Genomic DNA, 20,265 nt, shown 5'->3' with positions numbered 1-20,265 from the left:
TTTCGAATATGAAAGGATACTTTTGGTATTTTTTAGTGCGAAGTAGTGTTAGGTAGAGAGCATTGGGTGTTGGAGCGCATTCGGCATCTGGTCACACTGGCGAGAAGAAAGAAAATAGAAATCAAAATAATGAAGTGATTTCCATACGCAAATCGAAAAATTAGAGAACAACAATTGGAATTTGCTGGCGCTCGAGTGCCGCGTGTAACGGTAAAACGCTGCGCAATCGCGGAAAAATCGCTCGCAGTTCGGAAAATCCGCTGGCAAATCGAACGCAAAGACAGAGCAGCAGTGGCAAAGCAAACGCAGAAGCAAAAGCAAAGACAAACGCAAAGACAGAAGCAAAAGCAGCGAGGGATTTTGGAGGCTGCTTTTTTGGGGCGACACTAAAGCAAAATAAAAGGTACAGAAAGCGTGGGGCTCCACGGCCAGCAACTCCGAGACTCCGTGTAAAAATATCCGGACAGCTGACTGTCGCTGCTCGCAGTTCCGTGTTTTTTTTGTCACTCCGCTTAGTTTCGTTGGCCAGATAAGCCAGACAGGCCGACGCTTTATTAGTGTTTTTGTGCTTTTTTTCAATAACTACGCACCCACACACACACGCAAGCCATTTGTTTGTTGGCATTCTCTATGTACATGTGCACATATCTTGATAGCGATGTATGCATGTGTGTACCTTTGAGATCCGCGGAACTTGAGTGCCCCTTGTGCATATACATACACACACACCACACACACGGGCGTACCATCTGCCTGGATGTAACCAGGATCATATTCCCCGTATCCCTACCGCATTCTTCCTAATTGGATGACCATTGGTTATGTAACAGCATGGGTACATGGCTATCGGAAGCCAAGAGCCGAAAACAGATTAAAACAATGGCACGTGCCTGCGTTGAAAAGTCTGGGCGAGATTGGCCAGTCATCCATGGGAACTGTTCCAAAAGTTCGGAGCAGATTCGTCTGCAAGGTCAAGCCCGCTCCCTATACCCAAACAATGATTAGTCGAAAAAGTGCAACATGTAAACACAAACTATACTGGTTAATTAAATTGATCAATCCTGGCTAACTTACAAAAGAACTAAACAAATCTTGCATCAAAAAGTATATAATCTAGAATGTCAAGTCATTCCCCATTTATCTTAGTACAATAATACATTGTAAGCTCACTTTTTAAACGTTTGAAAGTGACAAAATATTTAATTCACTCAATGGAAAACACCTCAATGGCAATCCATGGCTGTAATCTTAAAAAGAAAAGGGCACTTTCATTCATTCATCGATGTGATTCAAAGGTTGAATCACTCATCCGTTCCATCATGACTTGTAATCTCAAATGAGGGGCTGTAAAATGATGTTTAATCAACAGAGTATTGAGTTTGAGCACCTGGATTAATGGGCTAAAATCAAATTCATTTAAATTAATAGGAAAATCGAACATGTGCATGTCTCGTGATTAAAAGTAAAAGCTGGCCTACAATAGTTTTGTATTGATATATTTAATTTTATTATCAGCAATATAAGTTCATTTCTATAATAATCATAATGTGAAATCGTTATTTCAGGACTTGAAATAAATTCTCATGTATATTCTCTGATATCGTTTCTGAATTCCGTTTCAACATTTTTGTATTTCAAAGAACAGGGTGCCTGGTAATTTCAATATTTCACACAATGATGAAATGTATAACGTTGAAGTTTTGTTTCATGGCTCCCATCGCCTCGTTTCGTTTTAGACAACAAAGCCACTATTGAGAACCCACTGGCGGAGCACAGGAACTACGGCCCCAAGATGAGCTGCAAGGTGCGGCTGATGGAGGACGGCTCGCTGGACGAGGAGCCGCTGACCCTCAAGGAGATCGCCTACCAGAAGCTGTGCAACAATCTGGACATCATTAGCAGCCACCGGCCAGATGGCCAGCGCGGCCTCAATCCGGGCATCGTGCTGCCCAACGAGATCTGCGACGGCTTCCTCGAGAACTACCAGCGATTCAATCGCCCGCTAGACGACAGCGTCATCCGCCTCTTCGAGGACACACAGCGCACTTCGCTCAAGATCGTCAATCTTCGCAACAGCACCCTGAGCAGTATAGGTGAGCTCTGCCCGCCATCCGTAGTGTTCTCCGCCCGCATCCGGTGTGGTTGAGTTCCATTGAATAGTAATTGAACGGAATTTATACTGGAATCTGTCAGACTCTCAGACAGCCAAACTTAAATTTAAATATTTGCAACCGCACCTCTAAAAGTTTATACAAAATCAGATGCAAGTTCATTTGAAAAATTGCACTTATGTAAATGTGTTACCTTCGAATTGATAGATATCCAATCAACCTTCTATTGCATATTTATTGCTGAACCACATTGACTTGAATAAAATACTATGTTATACATTTCGCAGGCTTGGAGACTCTGATGCGCCACAAACTGTTCGCTTTGTCCTTGTGGTACTGCGACATGATATCCGTGGGTTCCCACCACCTTCTGGCCCACTACGGCGACAGTCTGCGATCCCTGGAGCTGGGCATCAGTTCCCATCTGCTGCAGTACGCGGAGCCCAACGAGAAGGAGCCAGTGGACTTCCAGTTGACCTGTCCGCACCTGCGGCGGCTGGTGCTCAATGGTGTGGTGATGCACCACCGCCTGCAGTTCGCCCACCTCCACGACCTGGGCCACCTGGACCTGACCTCCTGCGTGCTGGCCAACTTCAGCCTGGAGGCATTGGGCTCGCTGCCCAATCTGCACACGCTCATCCTGTTCAATGTGTGGCCCATCGCCAACCAGCTGCATGCGATCTGCTGCCTGAGGCGTCTGTGCACACTGGACATATCCATCTCCAGTTCCGGAAACGGCCACGGCACCTACGATCTGCCCGATCAGACGCTGGAGATGCTGATGGACAACTTGCGGCATCTCACACATTTGGATATCTCTGGCACGAATTTGGCCGGCAACGGTGTGGCCACCAAGGAGTCGACAAGTACCAGTGGCTCGCAGCCGAGTCCCAAAATGGAGCAGCACTTTGCCCTCACAGACATCCCGGGGCTAGCGTCCCGCACCCAGCGACCGCTGCAGTTCCTAGGCCTCTATCACACGGCCCACTGGGCCTGCAAAAGACACGATATTCCAGCTTTGGAGGTGGCTGGCGATGCCAACGAGCAGCAAATCCTTACTGCGGCGCGCTATTACCACGACAGACCAGTGCTTCTGACAAGAGTTCTCAACGACTTGTACCATCTCTTCCGCTTCGAGAACTGCAAGGACATACACACAGCACTGGATGTTGTGCTCTCCGCCATGGATCGGCATCTCAAGTTCAAGCACATGCAAATCTCCGGCAGGTGGGTTTATAGTTTTGGGTTTAGTGAAACCAGTATTTAATCTGAATCTTCATTAGTGCCACGCTGTTCTACATTGTGAAGGGCAGGGATCGATCCAAGTTTGGAGCACTACTGCGCAATCACATCATTCGCACGCTGCTCAATGGTATGGAGATGCACATCACCGACGACACCATGCTGCGGAATGGTTACCTCACGCTCACCCAGTTTCACATGCCAGTCGATGTGGTAAGCCTCGCCTAATCTAATATCATATTGAGTACAGCTAAATGTCTGGTTTTCAGCTCTTCGAGTACGAGCGTCTCATCAAGATCCTGCTGCACGGCGTTTCCAAGACGGAGCAAGAGGGATTTGTCCAGCGCATAGCAATCTACCTGTTGAACACACTCGCTTGCCAGGTGGATGGGCGACAGAAGCTCTTCCTGGGCGAGTTGGGCGTAGTTAGTGTATGTCTTGCCTATCAACAGCTTGCTGGAATTTGTACTAAACGGTGATATTCTTGACTTTAGACCATGTTCACGTTGATAAAGGATCGGCTGACTCGCTCCGTCTTCGACGATGTGATGGAGGTGGCTTGGTCCACCATGTGGAACGTAACCGATGAGACTGCTATTAATTGTAAGAGATTCCTCGATGGACGTGGCATGGAGTATTTCCTTAAGTGTTTACATGTAAGTTTCAAGAGGCTTGTCTTTATCCGCAACGCAACAAAGATAAGTTTGGGAACTATAATATTTACTCCAAGAGCTGCAGAGAGAAAGCGAACAAATGTAAACTCCTTGGTTTCATGAAGAAATGGGTTAACTTCCTGTATCCAGACTTCTTAAGCTGAACTGTCCTTTTCCAAAACAGACCTTCCCGGATCGTGACGAGCTGTTGCGCAACATGATGGGCCTGCTGGGCAATGTGGCCGAGGTGAAGTGGCTGCGACCCAAGCTGATGACCCAGGAGTTCATTGAGGTGTTTGCCCGCCTGCTGGACTCCCTGAGCGATGGCATCGAGGTGGGTGGTGCTAGTGCGAGTGTGGTGGCGAGAGTGCGGGAGAGAGAGATGGCCAGTGCTAACCATGCCTACCTGCGCTTCCAGGTCAGCTACAATGCGGCTGGAGTGCTGGCGCACATTGCCTCGGACGGAGCGGATGCCTGGACGATCAAGACGCCCAGCCGGGAGCACGTGCTGGAGCGCATGGTGGCCGCCATTCAGCGGTGGAACATCAAGAGCGAGCGGAACATCAACTACCGCAGCTTTGAGCCGATCCTCAGCCTGGTGCGCTGCTACGAGACGCCCCAGTGCCAGCATTGGGCTGTCTGGGCCCTGGCCAATCTGACACAGGTGGTAGCAAGTCCTGTTCACATGGTTAGCAATTTGTACTAACTTCCACTTCCCGCCACAGGTTTATCCCGAAAAATACTGCAAGCTGGTGGAGCAGGAGAACGGCATCCAGATCCTCAACGAGCTGATCGAGCACGAGAGTCCCTACTGCGAGATCAAGCGCATCGCCCGCCTGGTCATAGAGCAGTGCGACTCCGGATCGGATCGCATGGTCGTCGACAACTAAGCGGATATTTAGGATAGCACGTAGTTTTAGGATTCGAGTTTGTTGTAATGTTTTTTTTCTGCTTCCTCTGTTTCCCGTTTTAAGGCGAGTGCAAGTGTTATGTGGTTCAAGAGATTCTTCCTTGACTTTTATGTTTTCAGCAAGAGCAGCAGATACACAGATGCAAGTTTAAGCTATGCGAGAGTTAAGCAACTAAATCTAATGATGCAGAAGCGTGCATAATTATTCGATAATTACATAATTACTAGATTATATATGTATATGATGTATCACATGTTGTAAGCCAGCGATCTTTTTAGGCCTTCAGAAGTGTAAATATTGTTAAAATCGGAAAGAGGAAGACATTGGAGTAGCAAGCAAGGCTGCTGGAGATTAAATAAATCCTTAAGAATTGAATTCCCCGTGGATCGATAGTTCTTTCTCTAGCCACATAGACGAGTGTATTGAATCTGTTCCTTGATTTGTGTTCATCATTCGATGCCCACTCACCCCCCGCCCCCACATTTACTGTGCTTTCGCATCACGAACCCTAGTAGCTGCAAGTTCGGGATCGGATCGTTCAACATAATCTAGCTATATAATCTAGACCCCTAGGCTAGGCTTAAGCAACTGTAAATATTGCAAGTAACAGTTTTGAAAGTTCTGCGCTTGGCATAAATATTTATAACAGTGTACGTTACCATTAGTTACCTTATATTACGTATATATATATAATTTGATTCGTAAGCGTCATCACGCCTGTGTCTTACACTTTCCTTACCATCCAAAATCACACGAGAGCCCTTTGTGAATTGCTTGTCCCATATTACAGTGGAACTTTTCTTAAGTTTATTATTTCTGCTTTTGATCGATTAAAGTAATTTTTAAAAATATTTTGGTACAGCACTTACTCAAATAAAGCTCAGGAACTTCCATATAACATATCTATTTGAAATCATTATTTTTTTTAGACATCATTAAACCCATCATCACACATTTTATGAAATCTGTTTTTATCATATTTAAAACTGATTTTTTGAGTTTATGGCTTAGAAAGTTTTTCAAATTAAAAGTTTGCTCTACAAAATACATTAATTAATTGAAACTTTGGCTAGGGGAAAGTTCCTACTTTATTCATAAAACATCATCTTACAATCGCAACTTTGTAGCAGAGTGTGAAGTGTGCCAACCAGTGCTTCGTTTCATCGTTTGTGTGCATCTCCCCTGCAGTTTCATTCATCAAGTTTTCATCAGTGAATCACTAACTTGTAACTAGTGATGATTTTAACATTGGCATTCCACGGTGAAAGTTGCGGGGTGTGGAGTGCGTGACCGCTGTTAGTATGGAACTGCAGGGTATGTAAACATTCGGGGGTGTGAGTGGCGAGCTCTGGAATTGCGTCATGCGCCCCCTCGCAGAGCGGGTGGGTGGGCGCAGGGGAGGAAGGAAATGCCAACGGGTTGGAAATGCCTTCCAAGCTGAGCGCATGTGTCGTGGGAATCCGAATCCTGCATCCCCCAGAGAGACTCTCTTCTCAATTTTGGCAGCTCTCTCTGGTCAGTTGTCATTTTGCCGGCGGAAAGTTCGCGTGTTTGTTTGTGCCTGGATGTAAATGTGCAATAGTTTTGCGTTCGCGGGTGTCAGCAAAACGGTAAATAAAAGCGAAATAAATGAAATGAAATGAAGTGAGGGTAAAAGCCTTAGCAGAGAAGTGCAAGCAAACATGTCCTTTGAACAAAAGAGAAAGCAAAAAACACGGGGGGTAGCAATCAAACCATCATTATTTTCAATGGAAAGAAAAGAAAGCGTATTCCATTCTTTCGCCAACAAAACCATTCAATCAACGCCAATTGCCTAGTTTAATTCAACAAAATGAAAACAAAATAGTTCCGGCAATTGGCGAGGCGTAAACAAAATGCAAAACAATTGTTTGCCAGCCGGATTCTGCGCAGTGTGCCTTCTATTTCCAGCAGGATCAATAACCTCCTTATCAGCGGAAAGTAGGGGAAAACGACAACAAACCGTTGACTTGGCAATCAAAACAAAGGGCAAAAAGGAAATTTGTTTGCCGGCCATGAAATAGGCTATGGTATTGAAAACCAGCAGCCTATGATTATCCGGAAGTATCTCTCTGGGCCCGCGAAAAGTGCAGCAATTCCAGTCATGTCAAATTGCAACAAACTGATTTCACAGGCCCCCCAACAAACAGAAAATCTTTACACATTTATTAAGAGAAAACGAAATGAATGAATTTCATATCATCCCGACCTCGGCGGCACTCGAACCGCCACTCGAAAATCATGAGCGCGTGAGAATCGACATCTCAGCGCACTCGACCAAATCGGTGGTGGAATTTATGTCGTCCAAACTGAGCTGCATCCAAAAGAGCTTTTGGGGTAAAGAGATGGAAAAGCTCTGCACAGTGGCTCCAGTCGGGGAATTTCGAAAACAAACATTTTAAAAATTATTAACAGCTATTTATTAACTATTTTTATTACAAATTATTATTTAAATTTCTACAATACTGTGTTTCAACTAGAGAGCAAGGAAGTCAAGGTCGAAGTAAAGCACTTAATAATTTATTTTCCGCAGCTAAACTCTAATCGCTACAAACACTGCCAAACCAGAACACAACGATACACCCTGATCCCAAAACCAAATCTGGATAGCCAGGAACTGCAGGATGTGGCCCGGCTCCGAGCGAGGAAGCTCGCGGGCCCTGGAAATCCCAACCAGCCAGCAAAATGCCGGCGGTAGTAGTCAGCAGGAGACTCTGGCCGACATCGAGCACATATCCACCATCGCCGGCTCCCTGGCCTCCATTGGATCTCTCTCGCACACCCAAATGCGCTACGTAAGGAGCTGTAGTAGCTTGTAAGATCATATCTCTGACTCTGATATCCCCCAGCAATGCACCAATGATGCCGGCTATGATACGGAACACACGTCCCTGAACTCGGACTTCGATGAGGCCGAGCTGCGACGGGAACTACTAAGAGATGTGAGTTCTAATACGAAAATACTGTGCATATCCAGTTGTTCGAGCTGCTTATTATAATTCCTTCTTTCTTCACTTTACTTACAGAAATGGAAACTGCTCTTTGACATGGTGAGTAAGCCAACCCCAAAGGAATACTTATAATTATACTTATTTATAATTACTTTCCCCGCTTTGCAGTTCGATCCCGAGGGTTTTGGCGAAATATCCGTCGAGGAATTCCTGGTGGCCCTCAAGTCGCCGGAGTTCCTGTCCCAAGTGCCTATGAACAAGCGGGAGCTGCTGCTGGAGCGGGCCAAGAAGGCGAAGCTGCCCACAGGACCCGGCTACGTGACGTTCCAGGACTTTGTGAATGTGGTGAGTGTGCCGAGTGCCGCAATTACAATCGCCGGTGGTCACTGGCCAAGTAACCAAAGTACCCAAAGCACCCATGCCGTGCGTCTATTTGTCCCGGGCTGCTCATCAACGGCAAACTCGATTTAAGTGCAAACACAGGTGCAAAGTACTCACCCAGGACGAGGTCCAAAGTGTAGGCTCGTGTTCAAACAGACGGAGGACAAGGCCTCGTCCTGGCAGGAGCCGCACTCTTGTTTGGCAAATGCAAAAAGTGCGCTTGGCAAATAAATGCGCCGCTTACGCTTACACTGCGAAAAAATGGGGTTACTTACTAATCACACTTTTATGCTAGCACATATAAGCACCTTGTTCCGAAGTTGCAATGTATGAAATACACTGCGGATTAAGTTATTTAAAGGATACTAAGGACATCGATTGTGGAAAAAGTTAGACCATTGTTTTTCTGTATGTAAGCCCACGTCTCGTTTGCTTCCTTCGCCACGCTTCGCCAGGCATTTGAGTGTTTGTCCTGGTTACCTGGGCACTGGCTATTTGTCCTGATGTGGTCCGAAAATACTGGCCAGGATCTGGCTGCCTTGGACTTGAGCTGTGCAAGTGGAGGGTAGTGGGCCGCAGAGGTGACTTCTGCGAGCGATGGAAGCGCTTTTCTCGGCTTTGCCTTTGATTGGCAGGGCAATCCTATTGCATTTTGATTGATTCTACCCAGTTGATTGGCACGCACACAAACCGCACACGACAAAACACTCATGCATAATCAATTGCACTGTGCATATTCCTTCGCCTTGGCCGTTCGATTGTTTGCCAAAGTGTCCTTAAAGTCATGAATTAGCCAGGCCGACGTGTCCTCATTTGCCCCTGTGTGTGTGTGTGTGCCTAACGGTAATTGCGGATGAGACCCGGGCCATTCTTTGCACAATGGATTTCCATTCACATTCCCCCGGCGAGGACATTATTAGGTCCTTGTTTGGCCTGCTAATGCATTTGTTATTCCAATTGAGGGCTCCGTTTCCCTCTCTCTCTCTCCCGCCTTTGCGAGCCATTCATATCTGCGCCAGCAATCTGAGATCCTTGTTGCCATCGTAGACAACATATTTCCACTTAATTATAAATTGCAATGATCTGCCGGACGGGAGGGCATATTAACCAGGACCTGGCGGAGGGATCGCCAGGAATCCAGGAATGCCGCGATGCGATGTCCAACCTGGCAATGCGCCATGCATAATGCAGGCTGATGATTGTTGCATTTCCAACAAAAGCTCGCACGTGACAAATCCTTTTATGGCAGCGCACAGAAGTCGGGCATGTGGATGCGGCGAGGACGTGGTCCGCAAGGCGCAAGACGCAAGACGCCACCGAGGGGCACGACGTGTTGAACGTTATGACAACTGGAGGCACGAGGCGCGCTGGCGACTGTCGTTTGTCTTCCTCGGCCCAGTCTGCATCTGGCCGCCACTTGGGTTCCCATTCCCATTCCTATTCCCCGACTCTCGACCAGCCATCGGACATCGGACATCAGGCACAGCAGGCGACGGCAGCCGGTCAGGAATCAAATCAATCTGTGGCACCGCGAACGAAGGCGAACTGGGAATGCTCTTATCTGGGATTAACTTGGTTTGGGTTTAGCCGAAAGTATATACCGAGTAGTTGGACAATTCTTGGTGGTATTCAGTTGAAAAGATCTATATATAGATTAGATGTAGGATATATTGAATGCATTCAGAATTTCAGCGCCCTGACCTTGTCTTTGGCGTGGATATGTCCAGTCCTGCCTTCGTCCAATTTTTAGTGCGAGGTATCCACTTTTAATTGCAGTCAGTGGTGGTGGGATCGGGCAAAAAGCAGGAACGCCGCCAAGGAGCATTCTTGCATTAATCAGAAAGTCAACGGAGCTGCCAGGCATTCGATCATTCGATCATAAACGAAAGCAATTGCGCACAACTGGCCGGCCAGTGGGATGAGCTGAGCGGTCCGTCGTGGCGCAGCCTGGTGCTTGTCCCGGTCCAGCCCGATCCAGCCCGATCCGGTCCAGTCCAACTGCCATTATCATAATCAGGAGGCGCAGCTGGCAGACGCTGGCAGACCAGCTGAATCCGATTCCGAGCCCCAACCTGTGACTGCGACTGGGACTGTGCCTGTGCCGAGCACGCACCAAGAAATTCCAGCAGCTTGTCTTGAATGGGCCAACTGCAGCACTGCAGCACTGCTCAACGGTTGCTTCTCGCAGGAATGCCAGTCAGCCAGCCAGCCAGCTGCTGTTCTGCCGCTCCTCCTCCTGGTGCGCTGGATCTCAGATCGGGTTTATTGAATAAACATTGGAGCAGTGCATTCAGAAAAAATCCTTTCAGTCTTCGCCTTGCAGTTGATGAGCAAATAGTAGTAGTGGTATCTGTGGGCACAGCAAGTAATCTGAAACTGAGTCTACAAAATAATTTACATTATTGATTCGGAATTAGAATTCACTAGTACTTAGGGAGGAGCATTTTTATGGAGGAGCATTCGACAATATATTTGAATTTGTACTTTCGAATTGAGAATCTTCCGTTCTGAGGTGCATTTTCCCTGAGTGCTGCGATGCCCTCCTGCCCGCCGATGCAGCATCCGACGAGGTGGCGTCTGCGCCGCTGATCTTGGGGAGCGATAGGCGGCGGAATCAGATCAGATGCGGACTTTGGAGCCGCGAGCGCGACTTGGACGTCTTGGGGCTGAAGTAGGTGCAAAATGCCTTGCGCCTCGGACTCGGGGGAACCGAACCTGGAGGCGATCTCTCGCGACGCGGTATTAAATCAATGCCAATCCATAAATGGCCCACGCCATTATGAGGCGCGTAGATTGAATTGGAATCTCTTGGCGATTTCATTATTCTGCAATAATATCGTAAATCGAGTGGGGACGCGAGATGAGCGAACATTTCTGGTTAATTATGTAGCGGCAGTTACTAACTCTGGGACGGCATCTGGCTTATAGGGTATCAATTATGGCCCATTACACATATTTCTGGCTTAAACGATATCAGTATAGCATTACAATGAATTTTAATTCCACACCTGAATAGATTTCTTTGATTATATTCTGAGGAATGGGTTGACCTGTGTCTAGTTTCCATGTCCTTGCTTTAACAGCCTGCAAGGAACACCTTGGATTCGGTTCCCAATAGAAATGTGCTAGAAGTTCTCTCCACTTTTACCTTTAATCGTTTTCCCGCTGCACAAAAACAAGAGCATTTCATGTTTATTTCGAGATGGCTGCTTGACTCCTGAATGGAGCAGAGAGTGGACGTGACGGGGCCAAAGATGATGTCGCTATCCAGTGCTTCAGTTCGCACCCTTGCCCCTGGAGGTCCTTGGCCGCCCCCCTCCTCACCGTTCGCTGCTGACGATGTTTGGTCAATGGTCAATTTGGCAGCCGTTTATTTTGATTGTTGTGCATCCGGGGCAAGGATAACGACGTGCACACGAAATGGACCAGGACCCAGACCCCTGTTTCCCCGCCAGCCCTTTTCTGCCCCTTTTGGCTGCGTTGCAATATTTTTGCCATCGTCACGGAATTCACCGATAACCGAGGCGAGAATGGTGACCCAACTGGAGCGCCGGCGGGATGGAGCAGCTCGTTTGGCATCCTGCGGCGTCATGTCCCGTTCGCATATCTCGCAATGATCGTTTTTGCGTGTTTTCCACCTGCAGGTGTGTTGCGTCCCATTTATATGGTTTATGTGTCGTTTAATCCGCGCCACAAAAATTTATCTTCAAAAGGGGAAATCGAATTTTTCGGAACCGGGCGGAAGCACTGCATCGCAATCCCCTAACACTTGTAGTTTTCAGTTGGCAATCAAATTAGATTCGTGCACTGCCACCACACACTGCAGACTTACAGGCACTTTATGGGGAGACAACTAATTACGTTGAATAAATTTAAATAGGGTGCGCACCTGACATTTACGACGACACCATAAAACCCGAGCTACTACACAGACGGGGTCAATGAATGGCCACTGCAGTCCTCCTACGCGTACACTCGAAAAAACAGGAGTTCAAGTACAAGCATGTGCCTATAATCCCCAACGTGTAAGTTCCGCCTATTTACTTATTTTAAGAATTTCCAAGTCGTATGTCAAACGATTTAGTAAGCAACATTAATTATATGAAACTTTTATGTAGTGCACCCAGTTGTTGTTCGATTTGTCCAAGTGTACTCCTCACCTTCGAGGCCCTTCAAGCTCAAGTGCGTCGCATAATTGCCGGGAGGCGGAGTGGCGTGGAGTGGGGGACGGAAGCCCAAGCACGGGGTGCGCATCATTAACCCTCCAACCTTTGGTGCGCTAATGAGACGGCCAGTGTCCAATTTTGACCATTGGCCATAGGACACGGGACACGCGTGGCTCGGGTTGGCACCTCATCGCCGTAGACTCTTCTTGGAGGTAGGCTATAGGCAGCTGATCGCCGCCGATTGCGGCTGCTCAGTGGGTTGGAAAACTCCGCTGCGCTATTTGATTGTCCCGAACGAGCGATCCTATATCCGATTTCCAAGCACGCCCCTTCGGTTCGCAGGGCAAACAATGCGTGCGGCTCAAGTGGAAGTCTCTTACGGCTGGCGGGTCCTTGGTCCCTCTGTTCCTTCTGTTTTTTGTCGGGCAGTGGAGGCAGCATTTTTGCCAATCGTCAAACAAAGTACGAGTGCCTCGCGTGTCATTCCATTTCCGCCAGCCTCGAATCGCAAATCAAATACAGCGTTCCGAAGGAGCAGCTGCCGGGGATCCTTGGTCCTTCCTTGCCTTTGCATACATGGAGAAAATAATGGAGATTTCAAGTATAAATGTTTTGAATATATACATACAGTTAGCATGAGCGAAAGCCGTTCAGTATTTCATGATTTTGGGTATAATATAGCCACGCGGAACTTGGTCATATATCAATCCTGCCAGTTATATTATTTTTATACTCATAACCCATGGAAACTGAGACTTCTATCCAATATTTCTCTGCGTGCACACGCATATCCTTAATCCGTACTGTGTGTGAAATCGCGTATAGCTTTTGATTTGCAGCTCATTCAAAAGCCAACGGGCGGTGACTTCACCTCCAGCTCCATCTTCCATCTCCATCTCCATGCCATCTGAACTCAACTCACTGAGTACAAAAGACGGCGTCAAAGGCCAAGACAAGTCGTGGCACTATATGGAACACTCGGCGATTCTGATTGCGATTGTGGGTATGGAATGGAAGTGGCTGTAGCTGCGGATTGTGGATGTTTATTGTTCTGGCAGGAAACTGCAGAAAGGTGCAAACGAACTTCCGCTCCAAATCAGTTTTCGATTTGCTTTTCCATATCCATTACATCTGCTGTTTGCACTTTCCTCGAAGCACCTTGGCATGGCACGCGCTTGGGCAGATGTCACCTGGAATGGAAATGAGTTAAGCGGGGAAGTTATGTGGTATGATTTTACGATGCTACTGCTACTACTCCCTCAATCAATCATCATTCGGTGGCCAGGGCGGCTGAAAGCCTGATTACCCTGTAATTAGACAGCAGGATCCGCGCAGGACCTGCCAAAAAGGGGAAAGCAACGGAAAAAAACAGGCAAATGTGAATTTAATGAGTAAAAATGTGATAATTAGGCGGACCCCCGAGGAGGCCGACAAAGGGCCAAGGGCCGAAAAACGGGAACCCATCCCGCATCCTTTCATCTCCTGGCTAATTACAGGACCAAGTCATTTGGCCAGACAAGTGCATCCGTCGGCAGTAATTGCCGTGTTTGTTTAAGATTCAGCCCATGTCCCTCGGCCCGGCTCCTCCACCTGCTCCTCTTCCCAAGGAATGCAAATTGAATTAGGCCTGGCATAATATTGTCATTCAATTAGATCATCGTCTGGTCGGGCTCGTGCGGTTTTCCCCAGGACTCCAAGGTGTTTCGCCCGTGCAAACATCAACAGATGCTGAGTCCTCGCTCCTGGGCATGCAGAATGTGGCATTTAATAAGCTGCCAAAGAAAAACAAAGTAATTGAGTGGCAGAGTAAATTGTACAATTTCGATTAATGTAGAAATGTTTGAATTGCCCGATGTTTATGAACATTGTTGTTTGTGGGACGTTAATTGCATATTTCAAAAGGCTAGGGCCACGTTGAAGTCAATCTCGAGGATAAGACTATTCTTAAGAGATTGTATAAGATGAGTAATCTGTTAAAATAGATTAAAAACAATATGCAAATCAATACTAAGTCTTCCTTTGACTTTGCCTTGCTTTCACTTTACGTATTTCAAATATAAATGCATAGCTTCCTTGCATGCATGGAATATAAAACATGCTCTGCATTATAAATGTTTTTATGAATTGTCCTGTAAAATGGCTTCGGGCCTGTGTCCTTTGTGCCTCGTAGTCCAAATATTCGCTTTTGTCCTTTCATTAGCGTAACAACGAGCCCCGACGAACAATGATAATCAAATAGCTCATTTAATAAGCTGCACACCACGAGCACGTTTTACACGGTCACCCGGAAATAAAGCCATTGGGCATGCATCATGCACCATGACCCCCGCATCAGCCTCCTCCTGCTTCTCCTGCTCCTCTCCGGCACCTCCCGCTCCTTTTTTTTCGGCCAGTTTATAAATATTGCTCAACTGTTTGGAATAAAAATGTCAACACGCCGGGCGAGGCCGTACGCAATGCATAATAGAGGGCACACAATACCTCCGAACCAGCGAGCCACCGATCCTGTGGACCACCGTCATCCTGCCACCGCCGGCGGAGATGTCCTTTTTTGCGCATAGCCACAGGCAGAAGGCAACAAAAAATGCGGAAAATACATGTCGCCGTGTTTGTGTGCTCCTGCTGCAACGGACGCAATTCAAAGGAATTTTTTGTGGCTCACAGAGCGAGCGCGAGAACCGAGCCGGCCACGTCGTCCTGTGGTCCTTCGCCTTTCCATCACCTCACCCCTCACTCCTCGCTCCTGTCTGCCGCTTGACCATGTCCGCCGACCCGATCCCAATCCCAATTCCCAGCGTTAAATGTTTTGCGTCAATTTGTCGGCTTGTCCTGCAAAAGGTGAATGAAGCAAGGTTACAGCAGAGGCCAAGATAATAGTGGTAGGTACTAAAGTACATACCTGTATAGAAATTTGATAGGTAAAATATACAAAGTACAAAATTAAAGCTGTAATTTTAAGAGTTGCAAGTACATTTAAAGCTGGCACTCCTATTTTTTCGCTCACGACTGTGCCGTCTGCTTTTAGCACCGTTAAATGGCGGTGAAGTCGCCTACCTGGTGACGTCATGCGGCGTGCAGGACTCGGACTCCTTGCGCTGCTCTGCGCCCAGGATAATGACATTATCAGCCGCAGCAGCCAGCGTCCGCCAAACAAACGATAAGCAATTATTTGTTGGGAATACAATTTCGCCCTATTGGCCCTGTTGGCACTTTGTTGTGATCGCTTGATCTTGCCGAAAATGCGACTTGTCACACGGCCACAATGCGTGTGGGTGTTCCCATTGTTGACAACACAGATTCTCTGCGCCCTTTGTCTGCGAATCGAAACAATTAATACCCAGAAATTGGCCCAAATCGGAAACTCGGAAGTAAAATCTGATTTCTGTTTATTTTTGATCTTAGCGCTCTAGATTCGATGATCGATCAGCTGGCGTTGTGCAACACTACTAAACGGAATGAATTGAAATAGAACTAGGATGGGAGTGCAAAGCGCAGAGCGCGAAACGAAACTTCGGCACGCTGGCGGGAAAGTTGTAAAATCGGTCGTTTTTTCAATGTTAAGTGTTCATTGTGTTTAAACTGTAATCGTAATGACAAATTTATAAGGAAGTTAAGTTAATAAAGCAGAAAAGCGGCGGTTTCGTTGCGTAAGTGAAGTGTTTATAAATGTGAATAGCATCACAGTTATATGTACATAACGAAATACAAGAAAAACGGCGTTTTCGCTGGAAGGGAGTACTTGGTGCACACCCGCGCAAGAACAGAGTAGCCACCCATATGATATTCCAGTGCCATAGCTTCCATTCCGCCAGCGGAAGCTTATCAATTAAACAAAATTTGATAATTACTGCCATTAAGTGTCCGCCTAGCGCTGATTAACTAGAAGATACATAAATTCCCCCTTCCCAGACTGGCGGAAGTAACTATTTTGTGCCCTGAGGCCGTTGCTAGCCTAATTTGTGGCCTTTTTCTTTTCGCAATCGTCGTAGTCGAGCATTTTAATTGCGTGTAGGCTTCACTTTTAATTAAACACAATGCTTATTTTCCGCTTTTTGCGGATTTTTGCCCGCTTTGCGTTTGTTTTAATGGCTGACATCGGCATCTGTGCCAACATCTTAATTACATAATAAACATAATTTAGTTTGGCCGGTCACACGCATAAATGTTGGTTTTATAATTTTATGGCTTGCTTAGTTTTTTTTTTTTTGTGTGGGGGGGGGGGGGGGGGATGGTGAGTTAAACATGTACAGCGATCTGCAACAAAAGCATTATCATTGAGCGAGTGAGACAGCAGTAGCGATAGTGGGTGTGTTAGTGTTTCTATCGCTTGTCCTCCGGCGAGCAACAATGTCCCAACTGCGTTGACCCCCAAATGGGCCGGGGGATTACAATACCACGGTCACAGTGAAGGCATCCTCTGGACTAACCAGGAATTCCTGCTTGCGGGTTTTCACGCGCAGGAAGCACAGCTTATCTTCGGTGTCCAGATCACGGACGCAGCTCTGGGCCAATTTCAGGAAACTGGCGTGCAGGTGCTTCACAATCGACTGGGCCGTGGTCAAATCGAAGGAAGTGTGCAGCAGACTGTCTCCGGCATTCTCCGACACGACGAATCCCTGCGCCTGCTCCGTAATCCGGTTCGTATTGTCCGTGTTCCGCTGCACCACATCCTCCATGGCCTTCAGATAAATTTTCGACATTTTGAAAATGAGTTGTAAAACTGGAAATTAGAAATTGTCTAAAAGTTCTAGTTATGTTTGATCCGTATTCGAGTAATGTTGGCAAGGTACTGAAGTTCTGTAGAATCTCTGCTGATATATTGATGAAATTATATCACAAGGCTACCAAGATGAGAGAGTTTTCGAAAGGCGAAATAGTGGAAACCCTGTAATTATTTTAAAATATTTTTTAATCACTTTCTTGTTAGCGAAGTTCTAAGGAAATGTGTATTGTTTACTCCTAAAGTGGTGTTTATTAACCATCTTAGGAAATATATATTGCTAAATCAATTACATCGAAAAAGGTATCGCAGTACCATAGCTAGAAATGTAATTGCAGGTTATCTTCACATTTAAATATGCATCAACTATTGCTGATTAAACCTCCATTTTTAATTCTAGATGAGCGGCAAGCGGACACGTAGCTTCAAGTGCGCCGTACACCAACGAGATCGTGAAGTCTGCTCCGAAAACGATTTCCAGCTGGTGCTGAACGAACCGCCACTCTTTCGCAAAATGGTGCACGCCGTGGCCATGGAGATCCTGCCCGAGGAGCGGGATCGCAAGTACTACGCCGATCGCTACACCTGCTGTCCGCCGCCCTTTTTCATCATCCTGGTTACTCTGGTGGAGGTGCGTTGGAAGATTGAGCTCTCTTTGAACAGACCCCTGATTTTAAATACTTTTCCCCCAGCTGGGTTTTTTTGTTTACCACTCAGTGGTCACGGGTGAGGCGGCCCCAAGGGGACCCATACCCTCGGACTCCATGTTCATCTACCGTCCGGATAAGCGTCACGAGATCTGGCGCTTCCTCTTCTACATGGTGCTCCATGCCGGGTGGCTCCATCTCGGCTTTAACGTGGCAGTGCAGCTGGTTTTTGGGCTGCCACTGGAGATGGTACATGGTTCCACGAGAATAGCCTGCATCTACTTCTCCGGGGTGCTGGCTGGAAGCCTGGGCACTAGCATCTTCGACCCGGAGGTGTTCCTTGTGGGCGCCAGTGGAGGAGTATACGCATTGCTAGCCGCCCACCTGGCTAATGTGCTGCTCAACTATCACCAGATGCGTTATGGAGTCATCAAGCTGCTTCACATTCTGGTCTTCGGTGAGTGTTTAGCCTACCTAACCTTAGTGTTGTTAAAACATGTCAATTTCTTCTAGTTTCCTTCGACTTTGGCTTTGCCATCTATGCGCGCTACGCTGGCGACGAACTGCAGCTGGGATCCTCGAGTGAATTCCTGGCCATAGATCAGACGGAAACGGCAGGTGCTGTTTCGTATGTGGCCCATTTGGCTGGTGCCATTGCTGGCCTAACCATCGGGCTGCTGGTCCTCAAGAGCTTTGAGCAGAAGCTCCACGAGCAGCTGCTCTGGTGGATCGCCTTGGGAACCTACTTGGCGCTGGTGGTCTTCGCCATCGCCTTCAACATCATGAATGGATTTGCGATGTTCAACATACGCGTGGAGAAGATCCGCGTCACGGAAACCATTTTCAATGATTTCCAGGTGTGAAATCGCAGGAGGATAAGCGACAGGATGACCAGAATTCGATCCTTGTTTTGTATTTAATTGATATTTTGCTTACATTTTGTTCACTGCGTTCCATTGAAGTTTTTATTGTTTTTGGACGTCGATTAAGTTTCGCGTTTATTTGTTAGTCCTATATCTGTAGGATCAGATATGAATATCCCATTGTATGCTTACGTGTCATGCGACGTAAATTATTTTGTTTTGTTTGCTAGTTAAGTACAAACATATTGTTAGAATCATAAGAGAATATTTACAACAAATCGAACTGATTAGGTGTAACATAATGCTCAAGGAATTACACATTTTCTACATATTATTAAGATTAATCCCAGAACCAGAAGACTTTATATAGGAGCTAACAATGAATAAAACTCCACAAGCTGTAAAATAGAATTACAAATATATATGCGTGTGCTTTGAGGACTATATGGAAACCGATATATTGGCAGTGCAAGCGATTTATTCTAAATTTTACAGGCCTTATAGCAATTGAGATTACTACCTCAACAACAACTGATAAATAATATAAATATATTCCAAAAAGTTGAAGTAAATCGGTTTCAATTTGATATAGCCGAGCGCAACTGAGCACTGCCAGCTTTAAGAAATCAATTACGACCAAGCATCAACAGAGTAAAGCATACATTTACATATTTTCTATTTACACATTTTGTTTCACATGTAAATAAAAGTACATTTAAAATTTATAAAATTTGTTTCACTCTTTGGGGTTAAGCGGGAATTCTTAGCGATTGCGGTGTGTACACACTTACACCGATCGTTAAACTAATTGCAAAGTCAAGATGAAGCTCAAGGGTTAAAGTTTTCCAGTGGCAATGTTGCCACACGTTTTTCGGCTGATCGCAAAACTTACGGTTTCAAGTGGACGCGTCGTTTCGTTGTTATTTCCGCGAAAATGCCCTTAAATTGGCTTAAAAAGTGACGCGGAGTGAGTTTAAACCGATTCGCGTGCTGGGTGATAAGGATTGGCCATCCATCCTTATCATTTCCTTGAGTTATGACACAATCCGCGCGCAAAAAACTACAGTTTCGCTTGGCGCAACACGCGCACCTGGCAATCCTTCGTTTCGTTTGTTAACTTTGGCTTTTTCCGGCGTTTCTCGTTGCGTGTTTTTGGCCAGGACATTGGGAAAACTCGGGACAGCCACTCGGAGGAGCAGTCAACAAATCCCAATCCCGGCGGACACGGAATTTATGTTTGTTTGAGCACATTTCGCCGTCAAGTCATTCGTCAGGGTTGTCACATATTTCGCGGGGGGCGCGGGGGTGGCGCCGGGAAGAAGCAGAAAATGATGGAAAAATGCGGCAAGGCAAATGCAAAGCAAAATGTGACAGGAACGCAACTGAGACCTCTTAGCGATCCTTCTGGACAGGAGCTGCTCCCATTGACGCTGATTAATGCGGCATTGGTGTTATTTTGGTTTGGGAAAAATACAAACCTGCACAAATAAACACCAAGTGGTAAGAGGAAGAAAAACTGGACAATACTGGTAGGAAAATCAATGAATGAATAGTTTAATAATATAAGCATTTACATTAGTTTTAGTGCATTGCTATTCATAA

The 20,265-nt window shown here is 46.5% G+C and overlaps 3 protein-coding genes across 5 annotated transcripts; 2 read left to right on the top strand and 1 right to left on the bottom strand.

Annotated features, from left to right (window-relative positions):
- The first annotated feature begins 79 nt into the window (after window positions 1–79).
- LOC117140138 (protein zer-1 homolog) lies at window positions 80–5,329 on the top strand. 2 transcript variants are annotated; one of them, XM_033302906.1, is made up of 9 exons: window positions 80–403; window positions 1,737–2,093; window positions 2,399–3,338; window positions 3,395–3,566; window positions 3,623–3,784; window positions 3,848–4,009; window positions 4,191–4,340; window positions 4,425–4,670; window positions 4,732–5,329. In XM_033302906.1, the coding sequence occupies exons 2-9, from the start codon at window positions 1,793–1,795 to the stop codon at window positions 4,894–4,896; spliced, it is 2,298 nt and encodes a 765-aa protein (XP_033158797.1). In that variant the 5' UTR covers window positions 80–403; window positions 1,737–1,792; the 3' UTR covers window positions 4,897–5,329. The 2 variants fall into 2 exon arrangements, with proteins under 2 accessions (XP_033158797.1, XP_033158796.1); XM_033302905.1 differs by having other exon boundaries at window positions 4,191–4,670.
- A 1,118-nt stretch (window positions 5,330–6,447) lies between these two features.
- On the top strand, window positions 6,448–19,388 carry LOC117140594 (protein rhomboid). 2 transcript variants are annotated; one of them, XM_033303602.1, is made up of 8 exons: window positions 6,448–6,527; window positions 7,469–7,730; window positions 7,785–7,877; window positions 7,962–7,985; window positions 8,055–8,231; window positions 17,554–17,784; window positions 17,846–18,257; window positions 18,314–19,388. In XM_033303602.1, exons 2-8 carry the CDS (start codon window positions 7,560–7,562, stop codon window positions 18,661–18,663), a joined length of 1,458 nt encoding a protein of 485 aa, XP_033159493.1. In that variant the 5' UTR covers window positions 6,448–6,527; window positions 7,469–7,559; the 3' UTR covers window positions 18,664–19,388. The 2 variants fall into 2 exon arrangements, with proteins under 2 accessions (XP_033159493.1, XP_033159494.1); XM_033303603.1 differs by lacking the exons at window positions 6,448–6,527; window positions 7,469–7,730; window positions 7,785–7,877; window positions 7,962–7,985; window positions 8,055–8,231 and adding an exon at window positions 15,906–16,080.
- LOC117140595 (dynein light chain roadblock-type 1) lies at window positions 16,651–17,239 on the bottom strand. The gene has a single exon (XM_033303604.1). It carries the CDS (start codon window positions 17,131–17,133, stop codon window positions 16,819–16,821), a length of 315 nt encoding a protein of 104 aa, XP_033159495.1. The 5' UTR covers window positions 17,134–17,239; the 3' UTR covers window positions 16,651–16,818.
- Window positions 19,389–20,265: the final 877 nt, after the last annotated feature.

This window comes from Drosophila mauritiana, chromosome 3L (assembly GCF_004382145.1).
Source record: "Drosophila mauritiana strain mau12 chromosome 3L, ASM438214v1, whole genome shotgun sequence".
Taxonomy (NCBI): Eukaryota; Metazoa; Arthropoda; class Insecta; order Diptera; family Drosophilidae; genus Drosophila; species Drosophila mauritiana.
The sequence above is the reverse complement of the archived record's forward strand: the minus strand, read 5'-3'. Positions and strand labels throughout refer to the sequence as shown.

Bases quoted from the DNA above. Each gene is read 5' to 3' on its own strand.
- LOC117140138 (XM_033302905.1), top strand. From the start codon at position 1,793: ATGAGCTGCAAGGTGCGGCTGATGGAGGACGGCTCGCTGGACGAGGAG. The intron at 3,339-3,394 runs GTGGGTTTATAG...AATCTTCATTAG, and splicing joins CACATGCAAATCTCCGGCAG to TGCCACGCTGTTCTACATTG. The intron at 3,567-3,622 runs GTAAGCCTCGCC...TCTGGTTTTCAG, and splicing joins TTCACATGCCAGTCGATGTG to CTCTTCGAGTACGAGCGTCT.
- LOC117140594 (XM_033303602.1), top strand. From the start codon at position 7,560: ATGTGGCCCGGCTCCGAGCGAGGAAGCTCGCGGGCCCTGGAAATCCCA. The intron at 7,731-7,784 runs GTAAGGAGCTGT...GATATCCCCCAG, and splicing joins CGCACACCCAAATGCGCTAC to CAATGCACCAATGATGCCGG. The intron at 18,258-18,313 runs GTGAGTGTTTAG...AATTTCTTCTAG, and splicing joins GCTTCACATTCTGGTCTTCG to TTTCCTTCGACTTTGGCTTT.
- LOC117140595 (XM_033303604.1), bottom strand. From the start codon at position 17,133: ATGTCGAAAATTTATCTGAAGGCCATGGAGGATGTGGTGCAGCGGAAC.